The following is a 13,557-nucleotide window of genomic DNA, read 5'->3' on the forward strand; positions in this document are numbered from 1 at the left end:
TTTGAAACACTAATATTTACGGAAGAAATGTCAATTAAAGTTTTGCAATCTATGGAGGTCAGTTTGAACCATTTTGAATATTACTGGACACGATGACGTCATAACATGTGGAAAAATACTCAAACCGTGTCCTGATTGCTACCAATGTACCCCAGATACAAATATTCATTTGGTTTTAGAAAACAACCCGATAGTAAATGTTGGAAATGGCCCAGGGAAGGCTTTAGAATTGACTCAGACTTCGCGTGACGTCATCATGCCCAGGAATAATCTATGTGGCCGAAACTGACCTTACAAAATAAACACAAATATATTTGGGATCAGCATGAAATCCTGCATAATCTGAATGTCACTTCAAAACATCCCGGACCGTTCTTTTAACCCTGAGGGGTATCTACATTGAATGACTCATTGAAACAAAGATCATGGTATGTCAATGCATACAAAACATTTATTGCAAACGATTCAAGGTAAGTGTTGATACAATCACTGACAGAAATTACAGAAATAACAGAAATTAAAAGATTACAGAAATTGACCAGTCCAATCAAACCAAATCCAAATGTCCTAATAAGGACTGTGATCATCTCACTCAATCATCATCGCTGTCTTCATCGGATGATTCCATTTCCATTGGCAAAGGATCATGATCTTCATCGACATCGTCATCCATATCACCATCGCCCTGAGTATCGTCAGCATTGTAATTTACCTCTGTCTGAATCTGTATCGCTGGAATGAATGCAAGGGGCAGCTGTTCTCCATCGAACCAAATAACGCGAAATTCGCCATCGACATTTTCCCATCCGTTTGGAGGTTTTGTCCAGGTATTGTTGATGAGCACTGCCCCACAGTCTAGCAACAAATGCACTCCTATCGATGTGCGGAGCTCGTTTGGCTTCACACGGTGGGATGGCGCTGCCTGAAATGCTTTTGAGCTTGGCGAATGGATGCCCGGCATGTGACTTTCGATTGTACGTTTTGTCGACCACGTTGAAGCGGTGTTTGTTGAGTGGAACAATTTTCCGTCCTCCGTACAAGACACAGACAAAATCTTGCAAGACTTTGGTGATTTCCTCTGTTGGGACAACGCGGCTCATTGAAGCGAAAGCTTTCTGGAACGTGTCACTTTTTGCGACAATCTCATATGGCCTGCTCTTTCCTTTTCTGGCAAAGGAAGAAGTATAGTCACAGCCAGTGAATGCGTGTAGTGCAGGAAGTGCGGCGCACATCTCTTGTCCTATAGTAGCAGCAATCTTGGTTACATTTACAGAACGAAGATTGCTGTGTCCTCTGGTACCAACCTCCATCCAGACAATGGATGACACACGATGAAGATGGTGCAAGAGCAACACAAGAATGTCGGTGTCTGAAGCTCTTATAACAATGTCTCCAGGTGTGGACTTGTCGGCCTCAATCATGTGAAGGATTACTCTCGTGTCGGCCTCGGAATGATTACAGCTTAGAGATGGGACTGAAGGCGAAGCTCACATAGGTACAGTAGAACGAGACAGCCTCCAGAATATCGATGTCTTCGAGCCTTGGCCTACTGCGGAAGGTGAACATAGAGAAGGTGACAGTATAGGCCTACCCGCATCTACTTACGAAACTGAAACTAACCACGACATTGATGAGGGCAGACAGTTGGACAGTAATATAGTCTTCGAAAGTGAATGTCCCGACAGTATATTTGTCACTGTAACAAAAAGAAAATTGTCAAACAAAATCAATCCAGAAATTCTGAATTTTTATTGAAAACTTCGAAACTGAAATAAAATTTCTTTATTCATTTTATTACTAAACACCGACAAAGTCAGCCTACATCAGCGTTAAAAGGCCCCCATCTTGTATGCAAACCCCAGGAAAAATGACGTCTTAAGTTGTTGATATAGTGTCAGGAGTGAATAAATGACCATATGTAAAAAAAAAAATTTGAATGTACTCGAAAGTGTGAATAAATCATTAAAATTGATCTGTAATTAGTATTCGTCTTAATTAGTAACCCCAGACAATTTTGTGTCTTAAGTTACATTTTGGTTCACTGGGAGAAATGTTTTATCCATAGCTCCAATCATAATTGATGTACTCCATTTTTTTTTATAAATTCGATTTTCGGCTTCCAGACACCCCTCTGGGTCCAAACGCCCCCGTCTTAAGGCGCTGTCACACCTTGACGTTTTAGCCAGGAATGGCAACGTATAAAAATGCACGTAAAACGATGGCGTACGCTGAAGTTTTGAGGTTTTTTTTAAAGTTTTGGTCGTATTCATAACGTATTAGGAACGGGCACAGAACGTTTCGTTGTGTTAAAGATAACTTTTACCAACGAATGCTTAGCCTGTTGTCGGCGTTCACAACCTATGCCCAACGATAGTTTAACTTAGTCAAAGCGCGCTGCACGTATCGCCAACGAACTCGTGGCGTTCTCTGTTAAAAAGCTGCAGCACGCCGATTTAAATCATAACCGCCTGAAAATTGGAAGTGTCAACATCGCAGTCACACCTTGACGATTTAGCCAGCGTATGCCGACCTATGAGAAATGTGTCAACGCTGGGACACGTCGAATACGGTATGGGTAAGTTGTGTATACGTTAGGAGCACGATGAAAAACAATGAAGTACGCTGGCATATTACGTGGTACGTCTAGTACGTCGTGAAATTTCAAGCATGCTGAAAATTTTACGACGTACTCGACGTATGGCTCACAAGTTCGGCATACACTGGCGTAAGTTCTCCGCACGCTCCGCAATCGTTTACACACGTCGGCCACACGTTACTTGTAAGTTACTCATAAGTCAAAACACGTCTAGGTAATGTTTAGCAAACCCAAAACTTAATTTTTAACCTACGAGTAACGTGCTTTGAACCTATGTGTAACGTATCTCAAACGCACATTGGCGTATGTAGACGTATTTGATTGACGTCTTCCGGATGACCACAGAACTTACTGAACGTGTTTCTAATTTACAGCTACCGTATAATGGCGTATTGGCAGCATTTAAAAAAAAAAACAATAACTTCCACGCACATTCAATAATAACTATTCGATAATAATATTCATTAATAACTCCAACGCACATTGACGTATTTGATTGACGTCTTCCGGATGACCACAGAACTTACTGAACATGTTTCTAATTTACAGCTACTGTATAATGGCGTATTGGCAGCATTTAAAAAAAAAAAAACAATAACTTCCATGCACATTCAATAATAACTATTCGATAATAATATTCATTAATAACTCCAACGCACATTGACGTATTTGATTGACGTCTTCCGGACGACCACAGAACTTACTGAAAGTGTTTCTAACTTACAGCTACCATATAATGGCGTATTGGCAGCGTTTAGGGGAATTGGTATATACAAATGGTCTTCACAAGAGGAACCCGTCAGTGTTCCAGACTCCATGTTGAGTAGATGTCAGTGGCAGTGGCAGTAGTAGTAGTAGTAGTAGTAGTAGTAGTAGTAGTAGTAGTAGTAGTAGTAGTTCGAGAGAATTTAGTGATGTCGATGTTATTAGTAGTAGTAGTTCGAGAGAATTTAGTGATGTCGATGTTATTAGTAGTAGTAGTTCGAGAGAATTTAGTGATGTCGATGTTATTAGTAGTAGTCGTAGTAGTTCGAGAGAATTTAGTGATGTTGGTAGTAGTAGTTCGAGAGAATTTAGTGATGTCGATGTTATTAGTAGTAGTCGTAGTAGTTCGAGAGAATTTAGTGATGTTGATGTTGGTGGTAGTAGTAGTAGTAGTACGAGAGAATTTAGTGATGTCGATGTTATTAGTAGTAGTTCGAGAGAATTTAGTGATGTCGATGTTATTAGTAGTAGTCGTAGTAGTTCGAGAGAATTTAGTGATGTTGATGTTGGTAGTAGTAGTAGTAGTAGTAGTAGTTCGAGAGAATTTAGTGATGTCGATGTTATTAGTAGTAGTCGTAGTAGTTCGAGAGAATTTAGTGATGTTGGTAGTAGTAGTTCGAGAGAATTTAGTGATGTCGATGTTATTAGTAGTAGTCGTAGTAGTTCGAGAGAATTTAGTGATGTTGGTAGTAGTAGTAGTTCGAGAGAATTTCGTGTTGTCAATGTTAGTAGTATTAGTAGTAGAAGTAGCAGTAGTAGTTCGAGAGAATTTAGTGCTGTCAATGTTAGTAGTAGTAGTATTAGTATTAGTAGTAGCTGTAGTAGTTCGAGAGAATTTAGTGATGTCGATGTTAGTAGTAGTAGTCGTAGTAGTTCGAGAGAATTGAGTGATGTCGATGTTAGTAGTAGTAGTAGTAGTTCGAGAGAATTGAGTGATGTTATTAGTTGTAGTGGTAGTAGTTCGAGAGAATTTAGTGATGTCGATGTTAGTAGTAGTAGTAGTATCAGTAGTAGTACTTCGAGAGAATTTAGTGATGTCGATGTTGGTAGTAGTAGTAGTTGGAGAGAATTTACTGATGTCGATGTTGGTAGTAGTAGTAGTAGTTGTTGTAGTAGTAGTAGTACTTTCAAGTATTGTGTTGCAAAATGTGAACAACGTTCGTGTAGCGTGCTTACAAAACGTTACTCGTAGGTTAGAAATAAGTTTCGGGTAGGCTAAACATTACCTCGACGCGTTTCGACTTATGAGTAACTTACAAGTAATGTGTGTCAACGATCGCATAACGTGCCTACAACTTATGGCCAGCGTAGCGGAACATGTGAGTCATACACCGGCATACGTCGTAAAATTTCAAGCATGAAAAAATTCGAGGAAAACCCAAAAGTTCAACGTTTAAAGCCAGCGTACAACGACGTATGGCAGTGTTTTTCAGCGTGCTCTCAATGTTATCAAAACTTACCCATAACGTATTTGACAAATTTTCCAAAAATCGGCATAAGCTGGCTAAAACGTCAAGATGTGACTGGGCCTTTATCTGTAAACCGCAGGAAAAATCGCGTCTCAAGTTGTTGATATAATGTCAGGAGTGACTAAATGACCATGTGTAAAAATAATTTTGAACGTACTCGAAAGTGTGAATAAATCATTAATTGGTCCCTAATTAGTATGCGTCTTAATTAGTAACCCCAGACAATTATGCATCTAAAGTTGCATCGTTATACTTTGAGGGGTCATCCAAATGAAACTGACTTGAAACAAATGTTGTACTCGATTTTTTTTTTTTAATTAAAATGGATTTTGGGGTCTTATTTTGGGACCCCCAGGGACCAAACCCCAGGACTGCGATACTTAAGATGCCCGATTCCTTCATTGGTAGGCCAATTGCAATAGAATTAAAAATTCAAACCTTTTGTACTCAACTTTATGATTAAGATCCACCGAGCTCTCAAACTGGATGCAAAATTGTACAGCAGAGGGTAGAATCATCAGCAAAGATTTTGGCAGGATTTTCCAGGAAACCAGAACATTGATGGAGTTGAGGAGCAAGACGACCCAAGGCTGTTACACGATTGACTGTAATACAACAAAGGGGATTCAATTTTGGGTTCAACAGTTCAAACAAAGGTCACTTCCTTCCCTTTGAAATCATTTTGCAGATCACAATTCGAGTTGAAATCTTCTGATGTATCTCTTTTACTTTTCTCTCTCACATGCTCTCCAATGTGGCCTTTCATTACCTCCACCACTGAAGGTGGACTGAGGTTGTTTTCACCCGTCTGTTTGTTTGGCTGTGAACAGGATATCTCAAAAAGTGGTGGATGGATTCGGATGAAATTTGGTGGAGAGGTTGGGTAGGTGACGATGACGAACTGATTAGATTTTGGTGAAGATCCGGATCCAGATCCGGATCCGCCTACCAGAATTTTTTATGCCTCCTCTGACGGAGTCGCCAGAGGCATTATGTTTTTGGGTTGTACGTACATCCATACGTCCATGCAAATTTTCTCTGTTTTCCCTGTAACCGCTTATCCAATTGACCCAATTTTCACCATAGGTGTGTCTACTCTTGTAGAATGTTTCAATAATAATTGACATAGGTCACGTGTTGTGGCAGCCATATTGGAAAAACTTTGGACCTGCATGGAAACCGCAACATGGAAAAAAAAATTGAAACTTGGCACTTGTGAAGATCTCCCCATGGGAAAGGAGTTTGATTTTTTATCTTGCCAAAACGAAGTTTTTGCAAGATATGTTGGTCAGATTGCATGTTTTTTTGTTTGTTTGTCTGTAATCACGTATAAAAAATTCTGCAGAGCACAGTTATCATTGGAAATTTTTGTAACTTCTCATATCAGAGGCCTATAGAGGTCCCTTTCAGCGCATAAAATTTTGAAGGTCAAGGTCAAAGGTCAAGGTCACTTTGTTGCAAATCAGGGGAGTCGACGAAACCCTTATTTTTTGAGTAATTTTGATCGGATCGTCTTCAAACTTCATGGGAATATAGTTCATGGTCTGGCACTCAGCTGATTCATTTTTGGTGGCGATTGGCCTTGACCTTCATGGTTAGCGCCTCAGGTCAAACATATTTGACCCCAAGGTCAAATTTTCAAGTTTTAGGAACCATATCTTGTAGTACCTCAAATTGAACACCTCGATGAGTGCTTTCTGGATATGTCAAGCTTGAGACATTATGACGTCATTTGGTGACGTTATGAGACAAACGCATATTTTTCATGGTTACTCTGTAGAACGATTCTCATCGGAATCTCTCGTAGGCAGATATTCCTCAAGGAGTATGCTCCTGGTGGACAGCAGCTCTGTTCACCTCAGTGTGACCTTAAAGAAGTCACACGTGGTCACCTTTTGGCAAGATACGGGTCACCCTGCGGGTGACATTGGTTTATTTAAATGTTAACATGCTTTATATGTATTTTACATGTTTATTTCAATTGTGATGTGTTTATTTCTGGCTGCCGCCGACCTTCCTCTGTATTTTCTCGAAGCCCAAGAACCGAAACCACCTTTTCCCATAGTTCCTTCGTTTTAACTATAGCCGCATTTTCCAGGAACGTAACCCCCGTGATACTGATAGTTTCCTGTATAGCATGATATTTCAAAACGTTGTGGACGAGTTGTTCGGTGACGAGATCAAGCCAATTCGATCTTGGTGCAGTTCCGGCCTGTCATTCGGATACAAAACGTAAACTGGTCAGCCTGGCAGAGGTACGCGCTCTACCGAGTGCCGTTGTAGTTTTTCATGCGACGTTGAATTGAAATCAGAAGTAACAGTGGATTGGCTTCCAACATGAGCGTAGGCATATCCATCAATGCATTTGCGTCAAATTCTATTTTCCTTGTTTGTTCTCGTTAAATTTATAGAAATGACAGATCGCCAAATATTTGTGGAGTGGTCATCGCAACATCTGTCAACTGTTGTGCAGGTGGTTTCGTAACTGTGCAAGACATCCCTCGGTATTTTGAACATTGCCGAAGTGCATCGTGTGGTTTGTGGCCTGGTGAACAAAAAATTTCAAACCAGCTGCAATTTAAAGATTAATTGTACAATTTGATAAATGTTGATGGTGCAGAAGTGTTTGAGCGGTGCAAGAGTTTTTAAGGGTGAATGGGAATCTGTGATTGGTATCCTTGAGCGTGGAGAATATATTTGTATTTGTCCTTTCAAAATATATTTGGCTGCTTTTCAAAAAGCTTCAGCCAAAAACACTTCTGTTCCAAAAGCAACGGCTGGCTGGAAACTACATTTACAAAGGACTCGCATCTTTGCTGTTCATGTCGAACCAGGTCCATTCCATCATGATAAAAGGAAATGTTTTCACTCCCTTTATACAAGTTGCAAATTTCAGGGTAACCTTGAACCCACCCCAGTATGCTGCATTCTCCATCTAAAGTAAAATTGTTTTTTGAGACCTGAGTTTATCTTTGTAAGGCATCCTGATTGGCCTTGGAGCAATGGCGATTCCACTCTGCTCATTCCTCCTCAGGTCTTCTGACGGCAACAGTGGCCTCTCGGATCCATCGTGCGGCACAGCCAGCACTCCTCTATCTGGTCCCATTCACCCTCCTTCCCTTGCTCACAATGGCCTACCTTAAGGTGTGCATTGTCCTACTTTAAAATTTGACATGTTTGAATCGTTTAGTTTCTAAGAGATCTCGTAACATTGACAAAACCACACTTGGAACTGATAAATCACCAGTTTAAGCACGTTTGCTTTTGAACTGGAAGCAAATCAAATTTAAGAGGTCAAGCCCCCGTGGATCCTGGCTGCTCAATCACTTGATAAACGGTGCGAAAAAAATGAGCCACATCCAGTGTACTGGTTGGGTTCATGAATCTTGACCCTTTAAAAAAAAAAAAAAATCTTTTCACTTCAGGCAGGATGATGTCCAATGGCTTTTAGCAAATCCCTTTATTTGCTTACTTTTCTCCTTTATTTGAAACTAGACGACCCGTGAACCCGTTGGGTTCCCGTTGTGACGGTTGTTGATAGAAAAAAATCATTTCAAGAAAAAAAAAAGACAGCTCCAGCGAACTATACCGCTGAGGTTGTTTGCATTGATCAAATTCTCCCAAAGAGTACTTGACTGAATTGGGAATCGATTTTTTTTAATTATTTTTTTTTGTTGCCCAATTTGAATGAAACTTGATACTGCACACCACAGGCAAATGGTGAGTAAGGTGGCCCTAAAATTTTTCCGCTATCGTGTACCGTCTTGGCTGTATTTCGGGAACATACATACATACATACATACATACATACATACATGATGAGAGTTTTAGTAATATATAGATGACAATATGAAAACTGCATTGCAGTCTGATCTTGAAGGTTTATTTGTGCCACACAGGGAGACCTGCGCCGGATGTGGTCTGAGCCTTTTGAAACCAAGCCCACTCCATCCAAGTTCCTGGATGTATGATGGCACTTATCCGCAGTCCTTTTGGAATGCTGGATAACGGACCAGAGCGAGGCAGAGGCACCAGTGAGGAAACGACAAAACGTGGGTGTATGCGTTCAGACCGTTTGGTTTCATCACGGCATTCTTCGATTCCTGTGGAACTTGTTGAAGTCGGGAACTGCTGCAGCAAACCGTTGCCTTTGGATTGGATTACCCCCATCCCTTGATGGAAAGACCTCGATACATTACATGGTGGTTTTGCAAGTTGTCAAAGCCTTTAACGTTCGCCGAAGGTCATTTCCAACTCCATATGGAACCGACCGTTGTTATCCGTTTCAAGTTACTTCCAGAGTTTCCTCCATCGGGTCCTGAAAACTGTCGCTTTTCTTTCGGAGAACGCATTTTGCCATTTGTTTACAGAAAAGCAGATGTTGGAACTTTTTTCTGCAAATGTCTTCTCAATGTCGTCATTGTACGAGGTGCCGGCGAACTTTATTTTTTTTTCACAGCAGGTGAGAACGCTGACCTCGGACGTACAGGCTTCAGCAATGCACGTACAAAACGAGAGCGTTGGATCTGATGATTGGTCTTTGTCTTCTGGAAAACGTTCATCTCCACGGATTAGTTTTCGCTTCCTTATTGTACGGAGGTATTGGGTGGGAATTATTGTTCAGGTTATTTGCAGAATGTGGTCTGCGCAGAGCTGCTTGCAAGTGACGATGGCGACGCTTGCTTGGGCTCTTGTGCCCCGAGTGTGAACGATGTTTGAAAGTGGTTTTGTAAGGCTGCTCAAAATTTATGTTGCAACACCAAACCCACACAAACTTTCGCCGGATCGAATAATTGCGATCTGCCTATTTAGATGTAGCTGTAATTGGACAAGAATGTAAGATGCAAGCCTTGAAGACTTCTCTCCCCCCCCCCCCCCCACCAACACCACTGCACTTGAAGATCAAGATAAGAGGAGCCTCCCTAAGTATTTCTTGTTTTGTAAATAGTATACATAGGTCATTGTAAACCCCAATTGGTGTACACTTACCCTCGTTATTTTTGAACCCTTTGTATGATAGTGAAACAAAACAGCCTACGATGAGGCCTTTTGCGTTTGCATTTCGCATCGCATGTGGCATTAGCTTCTTTTCACCTCCTCCCAAGCCCAGCCATCGTTGTAAATAACTTTTTTGTGTGTGCGTTTACCGTTGCTGATTTAGTGGAACCATTAGATTTTTTTTTGTTCTGCAAACAAAACGAACACCACAAAATAAAATAAAATAAACCCAATTGCTGGGTTTGCTTATACACACACCCGAACGTCGTCTTTGTGTTGGGGAAACAAATACAGGCGAAGCCTTCACGTCGTGAAACCTCTTCCACTTTTTTGTGAAGGACAGAAAGCAATTGGTTTCTCTTGTGAGTCCTGCCAATGAAAGTATTCTTTGTCCAGAGTCACAACATTGGTATTCGATTTAACCTCGTTGCACTGTTCGGAATAGCAGTCTCTTTTGCCACCGCTGTTTTTCACCTGGTTGTAAATATGTTGTGGCCCTGCTTCAGTAACACCATATTCTGTTGTACCTCGAGGGGAATTGCCGAGAGGTTTCTCGGTCCTACCTTACTGTTTCTAAAACCACATTTGGTGCATTGTTGGACAGATGCGGAACCGTCTGCATTTCTATCCATGTCTTGTGAATGTGATGGATTTTTTTGTGGTAACAATAATCCCCAATTCATGTAGTCTTCCCTTTGAATGCTATAGCTGGTTAAGGGTGTTTTTCAACGGTACCCATAGCGACTGTAAAGCCTTTTGGTATGCCGTTTGTGGCTGCTAAAATAAACTTCTTATTTCTGGGATCATTGTATACACCTTGGGTTTCTGCATCAGAGGAAATGTCCTCAATTGTCAATGGATTGAGGTCTGTTTGGTGGGATGGTTAAAGTAAAGGAGTGAGAAACTTTGAACTCTTTTAAATGAGATGTTTGTGAATCGGGGATTGGCTGCCGGAGAAAAGGGAGCCGTTTCTGGGGACCGACTGACCTTCCATTGACCCACCTGCTGTACTGGTGGAAAGAGGGAGGAAAATGGCATGTATGGAACAAAGAGCATCAGTGTCTCATTCAGAAACGACACCCTTGTTGGAATCTGCTTCGAGCTGAACTCAAACTCGGCGAATTGCTCTTCCGAGTCACGCCGGGTTTGGCAGTCAACATGGAAAAGAACTTGATATTTCTCTGTCACATGACATGAAGTCGTTGCAGGATTTTGCAAGCATGTGCGGTCGAAATGTGTGTTCGTATATGAATCGGATGTGATATGAAACGGTCATGTTGTTTCTTTGTGACTTTCAAAGCAAAATGTTACCATAATCGGGCACTGTAACTGCTACCTGTCGAGCTTGAGTTAACCATGTGAGCACAGGCCTCACGGTGCAGCTATAGCTCTGCCTCAACTCAGATTGGCCTCCTCTACACCGCCAGACGATAATCCAAACTCAACCATACGCTCTGCTGGCCGTTGAATATCGTTTTTCTCAAGCAAGTGTTCTATCGTATTGTTTTGTACATCGACTAAAATGAAGTCGACAATTATTCACTTCCTGTGCCGGATGATAAAGTTCACAAATTGGCAAAAACAAACAAAAAAAACCACCTTCATTTGTGGGACACATTGTTGTCGAGTGTCTGATAGTTTGAAAAAAAAAATTGAATGACTACGCAATGAGTACGCGTACACAAAGCAGGTTTCATCAAAAAGCCAAACGAGAAATCTACCACTGACCACTCACACTACAGGTCATTAGGTGGATGACAAAAACATCGCTTCTCAACTTCTCATTGACTCTGGCCTGGGACACTGTTTCTTCACGATCACATGACTATTTCACTTACAACCACAGGCGCATGTCCGAAAGCAAATCCGGTTCGCGACAAGGCTTGAGACTGGGCAGAACCACTTGTCTAACTGTAAAGATTTATGTTTAGTCTTCATTTCATTCGTGTCGCTGACCACTTTGTTATATTTATAAACTTGTAAGAATTTATTTGCCTCAAACCAATTTGCAATTAATTCCTTGCATTTATTGGCCATGACTTTGGTACACTGCACGGTATGGCAAGCGCCGTGCCGAGCCGATTTCTCTCTCAGTTTTTCGATTCTCGACTCGACATGCAGCGTGTCCTTATGGAGCACCCGTACTAAGTGTCGGCAGTGTTTGCAGAGTATATTGATAGCCACGTGACTCGATAAAGGGTGGTACAAAAACACTTATCGGACGAGCGTCTCGCACGAGTCGAGCAGCGTTCTTTATGGAGATGTGAATTTATAACTCATTCTAGAATGAAAGGAATGGAAATAAACTTTTCACAATCTAGTAGCTCGTCCGTCGCTATCCTTTCGTTCCTCAGACATTGTCGATTTGTAATGCGAGCAGCGCCCTGGCCTGCTGTACCCGTGAATGTGGATTGAGGCCATGCGTCCCCCCATGCAATCGATCAACATACGCTCAATGCAATGCAAACTTAACCGAGTTCCGTGCTCATCCGGGACTTAGCTAATCCCCCCCCGCCCCGCCCAAATTACCAAGCACGATCCGAACCGAGCTTTTGCTACCGAGTTGCAGGCCTAAATCTGGTTAGATCCCTCCGGTCCTCGAATTGTTTGCTGTAATGCAACCATAATCGTGACGTGGCCGTTTCCTGTTCCAATGATTTTGACCAAGCCACGTTCAACTTGGTACCCCAAGAAAGACAGCGGCTGCTCATGCGTTGGACTCATGTTTGATGAATCATTATAAAGGGAACATTCCTCTTGTAGAGATTAATATTAGATATTTTCAATGTCGGCCAACGGAACATAGCTGTAAGTACTGTGCTTAAACACATTCAGAACACACCCGAGAGATGAGGAAAGTAGATTTGGGTCCGACGGGGTGGCTCAAAGGTAGCGCACTTACCTCTGAGCTTTTGAGTCTGGGTTTGATTCCCTACTCAACGATAAACTGTCGTTCTGGTGCTTCGCAGGCAAAGCATTGCATAAACAAAGTGCACCATCTTTTGAAGGATGTTAAGTTGGGTTCCCATTCTGCTAACATGAGAAATGAATGAAAGATTATCGTTAAAAGAGAGATTGCATAAATGACAATTGGAACTGTTACAGGAACAAAGTGACATTTCTCGTTGGTTGATGAACAGTGGCTCTGTTTTGTTGATTGGGCATTGGCGAGGAACCATGAGCCAATGCCAGCCACATTAAAGTCAAACTTGGGGGGGAAGAGAAAACTTTGTTGAAATATGCTTCTGGAAACCATGTCAATCTGGCGAGATTCCTCTCCTTTTATAAGCTGTGGGAAACAATGAATACAAAGTTGGTTTGCCTTTTCTTTTTATTTTACATTGAGTGACTTGACCATAATCGTCCACTTCTCATAAGGAAGCATTTTTAGATTTTGGAGGTCGGTACTTGTTTCACGATCTTAAAAAGAGAAAGGGGAAGAAACCAGAGTTGGTGTCAAAGCCACCCAATGCTCGCCTGTTTATACATTTATCGTTTTTAAAAGACTCGTTTAATAATTAATATTTTTATAAAGCATTGCAGTGAAGTCTGATCCAAATAATTTTAAAGCAATATATGTATTTGTATATTGTAATCAGTAACAAGAGCACAAGTGAGCACAATATACGCCCGAACAAGAAGGTATATACAGAATTGTGCTACTACATGGAAAACAGCATCCTGGTTGCCATGGCAACCACTTTAAATGACAAACGTATGTCGCGACAC

General features: G+C 41.4%; 1 protein-coding gene across 3 annotated transcripts in view; it reads left to right on the forward strand.

Moving 5' to 3' along the window:
* Positions 1-10,631, forward strand: part of SPPL3 (signal peptide peptidase like 3) — a 132,741-nt gene extending 122,110 nt beyond the window's left edge. For 2 of the 3 annotated variants that reach the window (XM_085879271.1, XM_085879272.1), the window contains exons 10-11: positions 7,865-7,974; positions 8,730-10,631. In XM_085879271.1, the coding sequence (XP_085735397.1) occupies positions 7,865-7,974; positions 8,730-8,801 (182 nt within the window). In that variant the 3' untranslated portion in view covers positions 8,802-10,631. The remainder of the gene's footprint in view (positions 1-7,864; positions 7,975-8,729) is intronic. The other variant, XM_085879273.1, reaches the window with a different exon arrangement.
* Positions 10,632-13,557: the final 2,926 nt, after the last annotated feature.

Source organism: Eptatretus burgeri, chromosome 4 (assembly GCF_056783735.1).
Source record: "Eptatretus burgeri isolate ZD-2024b chromosome 4, Ebu_testis_v1, whole genome shotgun sequence".
In the NCBI taxonomy this organism is placed as follows: domain Eukaryota; kingdom Metazoa; phylum Chordata; class Myxini; order Myxiniformes; family Myxinidae; genus Eptatretus; species Eptatretus burgeri.